General features: G+C 45.3%; 1 protein-coding gene across 2 annotated transcripts in view; it reads right to left on the bottom strand.

Annotated features, from left to right (window-relative positions):
* Window positions 1-5006: 5006 nt before the first annotated feature.
* The window catches only part of EPHA4 (EPH receptor A4), a 160961-nt gene continuing 149463 nt past the window's right edge, over window positions 5007-16504 (bottom strand). Inside the window, exons 16-18 of one of the 2 annotated variants that reach the window (XM_075529401.1) lie at window positions 15533-15688; window positions 14206-15180; window positions 5007-7483 (exon numbers count right to left, since the gene is read on the bottom strand). In XM_075529401.1, the coding sequence (XP_075385516.1) occupies window positions 15066-15180; window positions 15533-15688 (271 nt within the window). In that variant the 3' untranslated portion in view covers window positions 5007-7483; window positions 14206-15065. Of the gene's footprint in view, window positions 7484-14205; window positions 15181-15509; window positions 15689-16504 lie in introns of those variants that run through there. The other variant, XM_075529402.1, reaches the window with a different exon arrangement.

The following is a 16504-nucleotide window of genomic DNA, read 5'->3' as shown; positions in this document are numbered from 1 at the left end:
GATGTGTGCATTGGGTACGTCTGCTGCACAAGACCTCAAACAAGGATGTTACTTTGAAAAGTAAGTTGTGCTTGACCCAAGGCAGGGTATTTCCAGTCATCTCATATGTATGTGAAATTTGGACATTGAATAAGGACGACTGAAGAAGAATCGATGCGTTTGACGTGTGGTGCTGGAGAAGCATATTGAAATAGCATGACTGCACAGGGAGCATCCTGGTCTGTGTTGGAAGACATACAGGCAGAATGCAAGTCTTTAGAAGCAAGGATGGCAAGATTTGGTAAAGTCAAAGCACAAGGAGTAAGAGGAAGACCCTCAACAAGATGGATTGAGGATGGATTGACATGGTGACCCCCAACAATGGGCTCAAACGAAGGATGGCACAGGAGAACCTGAGGATTGCTCAGGTGCAGGCAGTGTTTTCTCCTGGTGTACATAGTGTCACTATGAGTTGACACTGACTCAAAGGCACATACCAACAGCAATAGGTCGCATGGTGATTTTATGCCCTTCTATCATTGAGGCAGCCTCAATCAATACGTAGAAAAAGGCAAGACATGTTCTTTCCAATGATGTGCCTCAGGTTGCAGTTTCTGGAAACGTCCTGTTCCAGAATTCCAATGGTCATCGTAGGGCAGACTTTTCACGCTTTGCCATAAACTCCAGTTCACATAAGCACCTTCAAAATCATGTCTGAATGTGGATCATACGGACTTAAGGGAAGGAGAGTGAGACTGCTTTCTAAAGTAACTCAGAGATAATCTTCTTTTTGATAGGACCACACTCAAATCCAGTTTTTGCCCCCTACTGGTTTTATGGATAAGAGCCAGCAATATTACCAGATATGGAATGTGATTCATCTAAAATAAAAATAGACCAACCAAAGGATGGGCCTTCTGATTAGTTTGGGGGTTGGTAGTGAGAGTAACAACCTGCCATAAGTAGATGACACAACCTTGCTTGCTGAACGTGAGGAGGACTTGAAGCACTTGCTGATGAAGATCAGGGATTGTAACCTTCAGGATGGATTAAAACTTAATGCAAGACCAAAACTCTCACACTGGACCCATACGTTACATCATGATAAATGGAAAAAAGGTTGAAATTGTCAAGGATTTTGTCTTGCTGGGATCCACAATCAATATTCATAGAAGCGGCAGTAAAGAGATTCAAAACACTTATTTCATTAGGTGAATCTGCTGCACAAGACCTCTTTAGAATATGGGATCCTCTGTAAGGAAGGGCTTGGGAGCGCCTAACGCGAGCCATGGTATTCTCAATTTTATCATAGGCACGGAATGTAGAAGACTGGGAAAGCATCGAACCAGTTGCATGGCGGTGCTGGAAAATATTGAAAGTACTATGGACTGCTGAAAGGACAAAACGTTCTGTCTGGGAAGAAGTACAGGCAGAGTGCTCCTTGGGAGCAAGGATGGCGAGACTTCATCTTACATGCTTTGGACATGTTCCAGGAGAGATCAATCCCTGGAGAAGGACGTCATGTTTCGTAGAGTGGAGGGGCAGTGAAAAAAGGGGAAGGCCCTCAAGAAGAAAAATTGACCCGGTACCTGTTCCAATGGACTCAAGCATAAGAACAACTGTGAGGATGAGGCAGGACCGCACAATGTCTAGTTCTGCTGTCCAGGAGGTCGCTGTGTCAGAACCGAATCGATGGTACCTAACAACAACAGCAGTGGCATTGCCTGCAGAGTATCACAGTGGCTCTTGCCCAAGTTATTCCCAAGAATTTCACCATTGAGGTAGGACCCCTGCATTTTTGCTGGATTTTTGAATCAGCCTCCAGTAGTCATGTGAGCCACCATTGTTTTCAAATCTGTTCTATCCTGTCCTTCTGTGATAGATATTAACATATTATCATCAATGTAATGTATCAATGTATTGACATCTGCACCAAGTCCAAATCTCTTCTAACCAAACTGTGCAGAAAGCTAGAGAATTTAAATAACTCTGAGGCAATGTGGTGAAAGTATATTGTGACCTTCCTGTGGAGCTGTCTGGTGATTTTGAACTGCTCACAGCAATGAAAGCCTGCTCTGATCTGAGGATCCAGCTCCCATTCTTAGGCTATTTCAGAGTTTAAGTTCTAGACCATGGGATAAATGACAAGGAGTTCAGTTTTCCTTTTTCTCATTCCAAACTGGTTGCCATCAAGTCAATTCTAACTCATAGAGACCCTGTAGGATAGAATAGAACGGCCTCTCTAGGTTCCTGAGACTGTAAATCGTTGTAAGAATAAGAAGCCTCATCTTTTGCCCAAGGAATGGCTGGTAGTTTTGAACTGCTGACCTTGTGGTTATTAGACCAATGGGTACCCACTATGCCACCAGTGCCCCTTGTATCTGTATTTGAAGGTAAAGGGATATTTCATGCAGCTTTAGAGGAAAAATAATATATCATATAGCTTGGACTGAGATTATAGCTAATTCTGTGTTCCTTCCCACACTAGGACTTGAAAACAGAGAGCTATGACTAAGATTCGGGGTCTGACACACGGGCAGGAATGTGTGTAGAAGAACGGACGGTGCAATATCTAGAGCAGCAGGATAAAGATGCAGAAGTCAACGTTGCAGCAAGTGTGAGCACTGCTCACACTTCTCTATGTACTGCCAAACGGCCATTGGTGCAAACAGTCTGAGCTGGTAGATATACTTGCTTTCTCCGGGAAGCTTTCCCTGACTTCCCTGAAGTCTATAATCCCTATGTTGTACTTGAGGTAGAGACAGCCTAGGTGCTCAACAGTTTAGTTTCTTCTTCCTACATACATGAGAACTGTTTTCCAACCTCTCAGCAGTTCTGGTGGGTCCACGGGACTAGTTTCTGGCAAATGAGCGATGGGAAGTCGTAAGAGAAACCCCTCCCAGATCTGGCCATAAAATCTCGGACACAGTTGTCTTCATGTTCTTTACCTGATAGAGTGAGCTAGGAGACTGTGCATTTAACATGGCAACATCACAGGAAGAAAGGAACTCAGTTCCCTTAGTCATAGTTGGAAGAGTTGCCAGAGAAAATTCTTCAGATCCTCCTCTGGGCTGTGATTTTGGAACTAACCCTTTATGGTACGAAGCCACCAGGAATATGGAGCTGGTTATTACTAGAATTCAATACCCTTGGCAACACAAAACGTGCATGTTTCAAAGATCTTAAATATCCCAGAAAGATTTTAATTTTGATACCCCTCTATCAGCTCATTGAGAAAAATAGGAAAACGTTATTTATTAAGGGATTTTTTTCAGTCTTGCTAAACAGGCATGGGTAGTCCCTGATTGACGCAGTAGGCTGAGCTCTGGAATACTCAATAATGGTTAGCAGTTCGATCTCACCCAGAGGTGCCCTGGAAGGTGGACTGGGGATGTGAAATCACACAGCCTTGAAAACCCTACTGAGAATGCGTAAGGTCATGAGTCAGTACAGACACTAATGACAAGAAGCAGGTGGATGGGGTGAAGAGCAATTTTAGGTAAGGCAAAGTCTAGTCCTCATCAAATCACCAGGATTCTGTTGACCACTCTATGGATTAGTTGTGATGGTTCTGGAGAACAGCCGAAGGAAATGTTCACAAAACAATCAGCCATAACTTAATACCTATGCTTTAAAAAAAAGTCAAGTCCCAATCATTAAAATATTCCTGAAATATTCTAAATTAAACTGAACCACTCATCTGATCCCTATATCCTCTCCAAAGACAGCTGCTCTTAAGGCCTGATGATCCATGTTTGAAAATAAACCAATGAAAACCCAAAATCTACACATGAATATGGGAATAGCATAGTACCAGCAGTGTCTCGTTCCTGTGTTCGTTACATAAAGTGTTGATTTATTTAAGAGTGAAGGGGTGGCGTTTAGCCTGTCAATCAGGTTGTAGCTTGAGGACCTCAGCTGGAGGCAATAAAGAGATAAAGAGCTCGCTGGAGTGTGAGACATGCTCACTTCCTGTGAGACATTACTGACAAGGAACCTGATAGAACTGCACTGATACAGCCAAGGCCCTGGAGCTGAAGGAGCCACATGGAGACCCCTGCCAGTGCTGAGATGCTTCTACTGCCACTGGATCCACAAGACTTTCCACCCACTGGCCTGTGATCTCCCTGCATCTGGTGTCATTGCATGCATTTCATGAGTCTGAAGAGGAATTCAGAGACTGGTATCGGACATATGGGCTAATATCTGACTCTTGGACTTGATCTGGCCTGGGCTGGGATGTTTTCTCAGTATTCAATTGCTCTTGTCTATGAAGCTCTCTCTCTTATGCACATGAGTCTCCTGGATTAGTTTCTCTAGTCTACCCGCACCAACACAGTTCCATCGTGCAAGGCGGCGATCCAGGAGTTGGGCTTGGCTCAGTGGCAACCAACATCCATGATTGGTAGGTTGTCAGTTGGATCAGCAACAAAGATGTTAGACAGGGTGTAGGGCTAGGGATAGTAAGAGAGTCTACACTATCACAAAGAACAGCAACGCTTTTTGTTGGGTGTTTTCCAGGTGCATGACATGATGCTAAAAGCTTAAATGTGTTTAAACTTTAATAAAGCTTTTTGTATTGTAATCACCAGTGCACAACCAAGAATGGGCATAGGGAAGTTGAGAAACCTGATCACATTATTAAGTGGCAGAGTCTGTATTCCAGCCAAAGTCCCAGTCTGTCGAAGTCCAGCGTTCATAGTCAACATCATATAGGATCTTGCAGAATATAAGTCAGATTTAAGTGCTAATGGCATTATTCTCAAGGGTGAGACCATTTAGAAGTCAATGTGTTTTATCTTCCAAATGAGCACACTCAATTGAGAAGCAAGATTTTGTTTTAATTATCTGATGATCATTTAGCTTAAAAGCATAAGGCAGAACATATTGAAGAGAAGAGACAACTAAATTCCAGGTTTGTATACGGCAACTACTTTATTATTTTCAAATGCAAACTCTTTGCATTTAGTTTGCTATTTTACAATTTTACAAACTAGGTATAAAAGACCATAAATAAATGACATAAGTTATGTGTACCTAAAAGTTCATGAAGGGAAGGAAACATACCTTGTCAAATTAAAATAGAAAATTTTTAGGGCTAACTCAAGATCGCTCACATTTGGGAACACCTATGAACCCAATCAAATGTTCTGTTGACTTCTTTTTAAGTATGCACGAAATCATAATATGCCTTATACATTCTCATTTTAACCACAGTCCTTGCATATTCCAACATATGTGGTGTGATACAAAAAAATAAATGCACTCTTCAGTGTGTATCAATACTTGCTATGGTTTGGAGAATGTTACATAAGTGAAAATATTGCTTCTAGAACTTTCCTTCACTGGTTACAATTTTAAGTGTTGTTAGACAAATATGGAGGCTACCCACGTGTATGGATTAATACACAGGTCCTTCACAGATTGCATACAAGAGGTCTCAGCCACACACACCAGCAGTGCAGCTAGCACAGCCTTTGAAAAAAATTTTATATAATAACTTTTTCTTAAAACACACCAGAACATTTCGTCTAGAAGATTGTTAAAAAACAATTTGGGGCCAGCAGACACATGGTGAAAGTACTTAATTTGGTGCAGGGGAACAGCTTCAGGCTGCCTAATAGAAGATCCGGGCATGATTTAGCATCTGAGCTCACAGGGCCAGCATTCGCTCACGGCCTGGACATCATCCCTGAACTTCGCTTCCTCCTCTTACGCTTCGGGGAAAGATGACCTGCTCAGAGATTCAACCTTATTTCTTTATACATATTTTTCAGGCATCAATGCATAGGCACATCCCTTAAAAATATATTAAGGTCCCCCAAAAGGGGTGAATTAACTTTGTCGTTCTGGCATAGTCACGAGAACACAATGCCACACACCCTGTCAGAATATAATAAATATTTATCGCTGATTTTCTCTACTTAGTCAACACCACACGGTTCAGATTCTCTTTGTTTGTTTTTTCCCTTTCGTTCTCTTTCCCTGATTTGTTGCTATAGCTTATACGAATGGCTACGGCTTCTGCAACCATCGCTGAGAATAAGCAAGGCAAACCCTCAGAGAGTATAATGCAAAATGGCAGTATGTTGGCTGGGGTCTGGTATCCACATCTGAGCAATACTGTATCTTCACACACTGGACCTCCCGATAGAGAAAGATGAAGCGTCCTTGAGGGCCATTGGGAGTTAGCTGCATATCATTGACTCTACAAGTTTCTGGGTACACTGGAGTCCTGGGATTGCAGGAGGCCAATTTAGCCTAATGACGTCAACCTCAAGAGTCCCTGGTATGTAGTTTTCTGTGATACTGGGAGACAAAGTATTAATCCAAGACACATCATCTCAAAGCTGACACACACATCGACGTTCATCGCCAAGAGTAAGTGAATTGCATATGTTTGCTCGCACTCAGCAGTCCATTGATGCAGGAAAACAAAGGCGACTGTATTCCTGTTGGGGTTACCAGACAATTCCATCCCCTTCTTTCTCTCTCTCTCCCTCTCTCCATCAAGAAACGGTGGATCTGCATGAGGAATGGAATCAGCAGTTGTGACTTTGATGATGGGGCATCACCTGAATGGATTTATATTCCAAAATTCCTCCACTGCTGAGGTGGAAATGCCTCTACCCAAGGCTGTAGGAATGACTCAGTAGGGTTAGTATGGAGGCTACAGAATACACTTAGAGATACAGGACGTCGGACATTTCTGGGCTGTCTCTTAAAGGAGACGGGCGCGATCTCTAGGCCCACTTTCTCCCGTGACTTCTCATCATGGGACTGGAAAAACCAGAACCTTCCAGGTGTAGCATTCCACAACATTCACAGGCAGTTCTAAGCATGAGGTTAGACGCGCACGCGCGCGCACACACACACATAGGCAAACGTACTCACCCGCTCACCCACACACAGACTCACACCTATGTACACACATCAAAAGAGATAGTCAGTTCATAATTAGTCTAGGAAAAAATATATTTATATCACTGCAATAGCACACCCTGGGTAAAATGTTACTTCAGCAATGCATATCCTAGGCAGCTCACGGGAACTGGCTTTGTTTTGTGTGGTGGCACCTGACCTGGTGTCCATAGTCAAACCTGTCGCCTTTGGTCACTTGCTGCCACACCAAGGGCAGCAGGGCCATACAGGAATGAAATCATGGAAATACATATAAATAAAACCACAAGGAGTCTGGGAGCGGGGCTCTGCAGAGCTGGTGCTGCGAGACAGCACATTCCTGCAGGGCCACTGGAGAACAGATGCTGAGCCTTGAACGCTTGCCGTGTTTCTTTCACTGGGGACGGGAGTCTGAACGCCATCCATGTATTCTTTCCAGAGGTGGGAGCTTTTTCATCATTGTCTTTGCCCCGGAACTGGCCTAAGAGAAGCAGCAGAAGCAAGGCATCTACAAGGAACCTCGGAAGGTTGTCTTCTTTTTTTTATTCCATGGGCTCTGTCGTCAACAGGAAGAGGTTGAGGCCAAGATCGCAGAATCTATTCCCTGGGAAGAAAAGAACTAGGCATTAGGCAAATTGCCAAGACATTCTGCTAGCTAGTTCTAGACCAAAACTGCAAAAAAGAGAGAGAAGCATGCAGGTGCTGAGAAGTGGGCAGGGCTCAGTAAGAAGTAGTTCAGCCGAGAAGATGATCATGATTTCTTATATTGCTCCTCTGGAAAACCATCATTATACTACCAACAATAAAACAATCATTAAGGGCTTAAGCATGATAGCGCAGGGGTAGGTATGATTGCTTTCCTGGCTGGATGAGAAACAAACCCAAAATAACAGCACGCCTCGAGTCCCTACTGATGTACAGTAATCCTACTGGACAGGGTAGGACTGCGCGGTGGGTTTCCGAGACTGCGACTCTTTCCTGGAGTAGAAAGCCTTCTCTGTCTCCCATGGAGCAGCTGGTTTCAAACTGCTCACCTTTCGGTTAGCAGCCCAGCTTGCATCCCCTATGCCGTCAGGGCTCTTATAGACAAGACCACTGAAATGTCAAGAGACAAAGTCATGCTCTGAAGAAGTGAGGCTAAGCTTAGAACCAAGTCACCTGCATCCCCAGCCTGCTTTTAACCTCCACATTGTCCAGCCTCGTTTTGAAATAAAAATCTTGCATTGTTAGAGTTCAGTTGTGCATGGTAAGAAGGGCATCCTCCCTTACAGCCAAGTCAAGCCTGACTTGACACCTCATGATCCTATAGGGTGGAATGGAAGGGCCCTGTTGGGTTTCCATGGCCGTGCATCCTTAGAGAAGCAGGCAGCTTCACCTTTCTCCCAGAGGTGCTGGCGGATGATTCAAACTGCCAACCTTTCAGTTAGCAGCTGCATGCTTAATCACTGCACCACCAGGGTGAAATGATGTGAAAGGCCATAGGCATGACTGCAAATGCTCCCGATCCTAATGTCAACTCTCTCCAAGGAAGTAAACCATGCCTTTAAACAAAACTAGAAACATTACCTTGAGCCAATAGCTGACAGAAAGTATTGAAAACAATGAAAATTTAGAGTGACCAAGATATCCGAAGTCTGGGCCTCTCTGTGGAACATCAAGAATGTATCAGACCTGCATTTATAGAGGTCTAAATACAGGCACGTACATATGTAAATATATTTATATATGAGGATGTGGAAATGGATCTATGTACATATATGTACAGATTTACTGTTAAAGTAGCAGATGCACATTGGGTCTCCACTCAAATATTCCCTCAATGCAAGAATACTTGGTTCTATTTAACTGGAATTCCATGATGCTCACTTTCCTGACACAATCGCTGAAGACAAAGTAGGTGCATAAGCAAATGTGGTGAAGAAAGCTGATGATGCTCAGCTATGAAAAGATACAGCATCTGGTGTCTTAAAGGCTTAAAGGTAAACAAGCAGCCATCTAGCACAGAAGCAACAAAGCCCACATGGAAGAAGCACACCAGCCTGTGCAATTGATTACGAGGTGTCAAAGAGATCAGGTATCATCAGAACAAAAAAATCATATCATTGTGAATAAGGGGGAGTGTGGAGTGAAGACCCAAAGCCCACCTGGAGGAAATTGGACATCCCCTTACAGAAGGGTTGCGGGGAGCAGATGAGTCCGTCAGGGTGCAGTATAGCAATGATGAAACATACAGCTTTCCTCTAGTTCCTAAATGCTTCTATCCTGTTCCCCGCCCCTCCCCCCACACACACTATCATGATCCCAATTGTACCTTACAAATCCGGCTAGACCAGAGGATGTACACAGTACAGATAGGAACTGGAAACACAGGGAATCCAGAGTGGAGGATCCCTTCAGGACCAGTAGTGAGAGTGGCGATACCAGGAGGGGGGAGTGGTGAAATGGGGGAACTGATTGCAAGGATCTACATATAACCTCCTCCCTGGGGGATGGACAATAGAAAAGTGGATGAAGGGACACATTGGACAGTGCAAGATATGACAAAATAATAATTTATAAACTATCAAACGTTCATGAGGGAGGGGGAAGCTGGGAGGGAGGGGGAAAATGAGGAGCTGATGCCTGGGGCTTAAGTGGAGAGCAAATGTTTTGAGAATGATGAGGGCAATGAACGTAAAAATGTGCTTTACACGATTGATGCATGTATGGATTGTGATAAGAGTTGTATGGGCCCCTAATAAAATGATTAAAAGGAAGAAGAAGGATGAATTAGCCCATGAGTCAGCACTGGTCGCCCCCATCACTCTGAAATGAATGAGGTGGCACCAGTCTGGTTGTTCTCTGTGCTCTCCTTCATCCAACAATCAAAAGAAGCAACTTGTCCCTCTTTGCGCCTTAGGTGTTGATCAAGATGGTTTCTTGGAGGAGCTCTTGAACCACAGGGACCGTGCTTGCAGGGTGGCCTCAAGTGCAGAGCACGGCAAATACCAGAGCACACCTTCACAGATGACTTGGTTTTTCACTTGTCCCTCTCTTTGGGTTTTCTATGAATAGGCATCTGTGGGTTACATGTGGGGAGGGATCAATAGAATTAAATTTCCTGGGGGTTAAGTGATCATGACTTCAATGGGTAGAAACCACTTTTGTTTACCTAGTGAAACGGAAATGAAAGTTTTCCTTATAAATTATTCAGATAAAAATTATTTTTGAAGAAATTTGAAGTCATCCATGTGGCTGGGGTGAACTTATCAATGTCTTTGAGAAGCCACTTTGCAATACCATTCAGTTTGCCTATTAAGAAGAAATGGAAGAATATACATCTGGAGGGTAGTTTTAAATCTGAATGTGTAAGGGGTTTAACCAGTGGGCCTGTCTTTCTGTAAGCACTATGAGTTTAGGAGAGCCCAAATCATACTTTCAGCATCTGATGGGGGATCACCAACATCACACGGAGAGACAAACTCTTCAGCAGTGATTTTCCTTTGCTACAGGGGAGAAAGAGCTCGTAAACTCACATGTCCCCTTTTCTCTTTTCAGTTAGCCAACCTTCTCCCCTAAATGGCTGCCACAATACTAAGTAGCCACTTTGAAGACTGTGTGTGTGTATGTGTGTGCGCACGCATACACACATGCGTGAGTGGGACAGACGCAACATGATTGGATGCGTGAAGTGAAAGGGGTAGGAGGTGGAGGTTTAATACCTAGTTAATGGAAGAGTAAGAGTTCAGAAAAATAAGCCTTGTCCTCTCCTTTAAACTCAATTAACTCCTGTTTATCAGAGATTTGCTTGGACAGAGACCGGACAAAGCATGTGGTTTACACAGATTATGAGCACAAGATAATTCATTGTAATTAAATAAACAAAGCCTTGCTCCTTCTAGGTCAATCTTGAAGACATCCAAAATGTCTTCATTATTTAGTTCCTCTTATAGTAATAGGATGTTATTTGTATATTTCATTATCTTTTCAATACCAACATAACAGTTTCACGTACTTCGGGGCTAACTAACGCATATTCATCATACCAGAAAGAAATTGAGAAGTCTACTACCTTTCATTTGAAAGACAAAAGACCAAAATGGAGGTCAGAAGAGACTCAGTAATTCACTCTGACATGAACGTAGCTACTTTTCAGTCGCTACACCAAATGGGGTGAAGGACTTGAACCAAAGGTTCCAGAGGTGAGGGACCAGCCCCGATCCCAACTTTGCGACACCCACCCCCAGTGCAGGTGCAGTCAAGCACCCACAAAACATACAACTTTCCTCTAACTCTTTAATGCTTCCTCCCCCGCACCCCATTATCATGACCCCAATTCTATCTTTCAAATCTGGCTAGACCAGAGGTTGTACACAGGTACAAATCAGAGCTGGAAACATAGGGAATCCAGATAAATGCCTCTGGACCAATATTGAGAGTAGCGATACCAGGAGGGTAAGGGGAAGGATGAGGGAATAAGGGGGAACCAATCACAATGATCTCCATATAATCCCCTCCCAGGGGAATGGACCCAACAGAAAAGTGGATGAAGGGGGGCAGCAGCCAGTGTCAACATGATAAATAAAAGATAGATCGATAGACAAGTAAGTAAATTATCAAGGTTCATGAGGGAGGGAGGGTGAGAATGAGCTGATACCAAGGGCACAAGTAGAAAAAAATGTTTTGAAAATGATGATGGCAACATCTACAAATGTGCTTGACACGTGGATGTATGTATGGATTGTGATAAGAGCTCTATGAGCTCCCAATAAAGTGATTTTTTTAAAAATAGAAGGGTCTGAGGATAAAGGGCCTCATGGAGAAGACACATTATTATTTTGGTCGACAGCTCTCTGATGATGAAGAATGATGAAGTGAGGGAATCCACTCTGGCTAACACTATCTGGGCACAGGGGCTACCAGAACAGAGAAGGACAAGAAAAGAAAACTCATGAAGCCAACCCTCAATATTCAGCCAAGCCAAGCCATTCTCAGGACCCAGCGAAGTCAGTGAGAAACTCTCCTGCAGTTAGCCATGCTCAGTAAGTGACCCGTGTCCTGGATCAGATGTTAAAAAGGAATCTAACCCTGAGGCAGTCACAGCTAGGGTTCTAGGTCTCCTCTTGAACCTGCCTTATTTCTGTAGTTCATTTTGCACTTCTTCCCAGAAAAACAGCAGACGAGCCAAAGCCTGCTTGTGTTCGGGCCCCTCTCTCTCCATTGTCAAAAGAGCACTGAAGTCCCCAAAGAGGTCCAAATTGCCCCATTTTGCTTTTGTCCATTAGGAGGAAGAGCATGAATACTTCTCACTACCTGGCCAACAGCTCAGGTTCGGATATACATGATCTAACGAGGTCCCACAAGTCTAAGGTTGGGTCTGCTACCCCCTCTCACAGGTGAAAACAATCCAGGGCCACACGGTGAGTAGGTCAAAGGCCACAGCACCGGTGGAGTCAAAGCAGACTCTGAAACCCCGTTTTGCCAACAGACCTTACTGCCCCTTTGTGCCTCATCTATTAACAAGGTCTCCTGGCACACACGAAACAGCTCTGTGGTGTCATCAGCTACACCCTGGGCTATTAAACATTAGGTCAGTGGTCCAAACCCGCTGTGGGAGAAAGATGAGACTGTCTGCTCCCAGAAAGATTTAATCTCAGGAACCCTGGGGTTCGACTCCGTCCTAAAGGGCCGCTAGGGGTCTTACGCAAAGACAGTGAGTTTGATTTGGTGTGCTCGTGGCAAACATAGGGGGTGAAGGTCAGTAGTACGGAAAGGAAGTGTTTATCAAACAAGATGACCAATGGAAGGCAGGAAAGGGGTCAGCACTATGGTTTCCCCTGGAGGAAAGGATTGGGTTCTGTAAACACTTGCTCCTGTCACTCCTCTGGGCCACGTGCATGGCAGCATCTCCTCCACAGAATGCACAGCATGGAGGCAGGGCACTCCGTCTAGCGAGCTCTCTGTGAACTAGGCGGACAGAGCTTCCACCTCCGAGTGATGTGTATCTTTTCAAGGCTTTTCCATGGAACTAGAGGGGACATCAGAAAAGAGGCAGGCGTCAAGGTGATGGACTGACCCAGTGGCGCTAACAGTGAGCTCAAGCACAGGGACAGTCGTGGGGTGAGCTGACTATGGGTCGGGGCCGACTCGGTGACACCTAACAGCCACATATTCATCTGACCAAAGACGATTTTAAATATGCAGGTATAGGGAGGAGACGGGCTCGTGCCAATGGTTAGCATGATTGGCTCCTAACAGAAAGTTCGGAATTGGAAGGTTCGTGTTTCAAGTCCACTCAGAGATGTCTCAGAGGGAGGTCTGTCATTGACTATCAAAAATTCAGCCATGGAGAAAGAATGGATTCCCCAGGGAGTATCTGTCTGTGTTCAAATCTATCACGGCAACGTGCTGGGTTAGACAGGAAGCCCAGAGGGCAGGGAGGTGATGCTACTGGATGATGGGACTGGAGGAACAACTCAGAGGCAGAAGGTGACAAAGGAGGGGAAAGTAGCTGCACGACTTGAAGAAATGGAATGAACATTAATTAGTGAATTGCACACATCAAGACTGCTGAGTTGGCTGTGCATTCTCTGGGTAGACGGTCAACAACAAAAATAAATTCTTGTAGAGAAAGAAAAACAGGTATTACATCGTACCTGCAGCTTGTCAGTGATAACGAATGACTGTTAACCTCAGCTACAGCACGGGGGTTTTATTGAGAGAACATGATTAAAATGTTAGTTGATTTTTCTTTAAACCCATCGACATCGAGTTGATTCTGACTCCTAGTGCCCCAAGGACAAGAACAGTACTGGCCCATAGAATTAATTCCCAGAACATCACAGACGCTGTCTGCACGTCTTTCCCTTTCTCCCAGGGAGGGTGGGTTTGAAGGACCAGCCTTAAACTGGTTAGCAGCTGAGTGCTTTAACCACAGCTCCACCAGTCGTCCTGGCCCGCACTCCCCGGTCCCATTTTATTTTCTACAAACCAAGGCCACAACAAGAACAAAGAAAAGACAGAATCTTAGCGAACGTAGTCCTGGACTGACATCACTCATGAGCAACTGGTTGATTTTGTTGTTGTTACATTTCGGGATAGCAATCTTCTACAAAGGTATAACCAACAGGTGTAAGGTAACGTCTGTTTTGAGAGAGGGCTCTCAGGCACAGCAGTTTGCATTCAACATATAGGTGGATTTTTCTAGATTACACGGACACTGGCAGGTGCCTGCACCTCCACTGGGAGTTGGCGTGTGCGGTTGAGACAGTGAAAAGAACATGTATCGCTCATGACGTCAAATCCAAAACAAGAGAGGAAGACCCCTGGCTGGTTCTCGCAACTTACCTTTTCGACTCGGGGTTGCTCCTTCAATGGGGGCGATGTGTAAAAGTTCCCTGTTCAACACTGTCCCAGCCCACTATCCATAAGGTAGTTAAACGAAGTCTGTGGATTCTCAAAATGAGACTCATATGGCACAACCTCAGGCCCCAAGAAACAGGCCTTGTTTGTCCAGTTGGGCTGGGAGGGGGGGACGAGGGGAGAGGTCTGGTGTGGGGGAGTCTTTGTGTGGGGTTTTAATAACCATGTTCCTTCCAGCCCCCCATAGTAACAGGGATCCATCCATCTGAGGGCCGGGCACGCAGGCAGTCACTGCTGAACCACACGCGTTTCTTCCATGGTATGAACCAAGCCTTACGCATGACAACGGACTCCTTCAACGATGTCCCTGGGTGTGGTCTTCATGCCAGCGAGAGAGGGCTCATGCCGGGGCTCCCACACCACACAGAACACTGCAGTCGGATTTCCCAGCACGCCCCAGACAAGCTCAGCGTCAGGCAGCAAACACTTGTACATCATGGAAACACAGCAGGGCCGTGACATTCGATGTACCCAGGTTCACGTGTTTTTACAGAAGTCCTTCCGAGAAACCATTTGTTCAAGGCCTAATTGCAATGACGGTGGGTGGTTGGGGGGGTGGAGTGTCATGTCCTTGAGCCCCACAGTTTCCGCAATCTGTACACCAAGCGCTGCTGCAGAGAGTTTTTACTGGTGTTTTTCTTTATGGGTGTTTTTTGTTTTCAATATTTTTTTTTCCTTTTTCATTTCAGAGGGCAGAGACGAAGTAAACAAAGTGCAGTTCTTCAATTAAAGTGCATGGATGAGGTAAACTAATCTCAAGAGTTCTGAGTTTACTCAGTACTGGCTCAGACAGGAACCATGCGGCCATGTATCTGCTGCATTTGGGTTCGCATCGCCTGGACACTGGTCAAAATCTTATTCTGGTGCGTGATGGCCGCAATGCCAATCCTTGCCAGGTCGCTGTATGGAGGGGGTGGGGAGGGAGAGAGAAAGAGAGAGAGAGAGAGAAAGTCATGAGATCTGGGGTAAGCACCTTCCGGGGTTTCATGCAGACACGCATTTGAATCAGCCACGAGCCACACAGCACAGGGAGACATGGGGAGGAGATGCGCAAGAAAGCGATCCAATGGCGTTGTCAAGGCCATGTGAATCACACGTAAGCAAAGATGGGAGGCATTCCAGAGTTGGGCTTATTCATAGCACTCTTATTATTTTAATGAGTAGGATGAGTGTGCAGCTCAAAGCAGGAACAAAATGAAAAGTACTATTAAATCCAGATTTACCCTTTGGTGTTACATCGCTGAGTACTTACTCCTGGTTCATGTGCACCACAGCCTCTAGCGTGGTGTAACCAGCAGCTGTGAAGTTATCCTTATACCGATCCATTTTAATGGCCTGCAGCCAGTCGCCCACGGAGACCACAGCCGAGAACTCAGGAGAGCTTGGGTCCAACAGGGCAGTGTTGGGCCTGCAACGAGGAAGAGGGTATGTGTGAAACAAGAGGAGGCAGGGAGACCCCAAGACACAGAAGTCGGCTGACCTCTGGGAGGCAAGGGGGGTACAGAAATGCCCAGCGTAGTTTTGAGATCGTGTAGCTGTCAATCAAACGTCATCACACGAGGTTGGGGCTTTACTTTCTACAGAGGAGGCATCGATGGCCCAGCGCCTGCCACCACACACAATGGAAAACAAAACTCTTCCTAATTGCATGCTCCCTTTACGATCAGCTGGGATTAGATGGTGATCATCAACTGGTTTTCTTCCTAGTCTATCTGAGTCTGGAAACTTCACCGAAACCTGCTCTGCTTCAGAACAAGCAAAATGCAACCCTCCCCTGACAGCTGGCGAGGGCTACTTATGACGTGCATGGCCCACGAGCAGAATCTGGCTTTCGACAATCACCCTATTTGTTCTGAATTCCCTTTTCGGCAGACTTCTTAGTACACGCATGCTCATGGCAGATCTTTCAGCATCCTCGCCTGGGGTAACGATCAGAGGGGCGCCGGTGGCTGAAACCCACTCAGTCTTTGCAGAAAGGCCCTGGGACCTGCCAGCACCGCGTGCTATAGCCATTGGTTCGGCAACTATAGAAACCCTACTGAAGTATGCGTAAGGAGGACTGGGAGCTCACTGCCCGCCAGACCGGATGGCAGCAGAGAAAACAGGGAGGGTTCAAGTCCAGCATGTCTCCAGTCAGGTTTGCAGGCAGGCCCAGTGCATTCATACAAACTCAGGGCAGCAGGGAGTTAATCCCCTCTTTAATCAGACCATGCCCGACCAGCAC

The sequence above is a fragment of the Tenrec ecaudatus genome, chromosome 13, assembly GCF_050624435.1.
Source record: "Tenrec ecaudatus isolate mTenEca1 chromosome 13, mTenEca1.hap1, whole genome shotgun sequence".
In the NCBI taxonomy this organism is placed as follows: Eukaryota; Metazoa; Chordata; class Mammalia; order Afrosoricida; family Tenrecidae; genus Tenrec; species Tenrec ecaudatus.
This window is presented reverse-complemented; position numbering and strand designations above follow the sequence as displayed.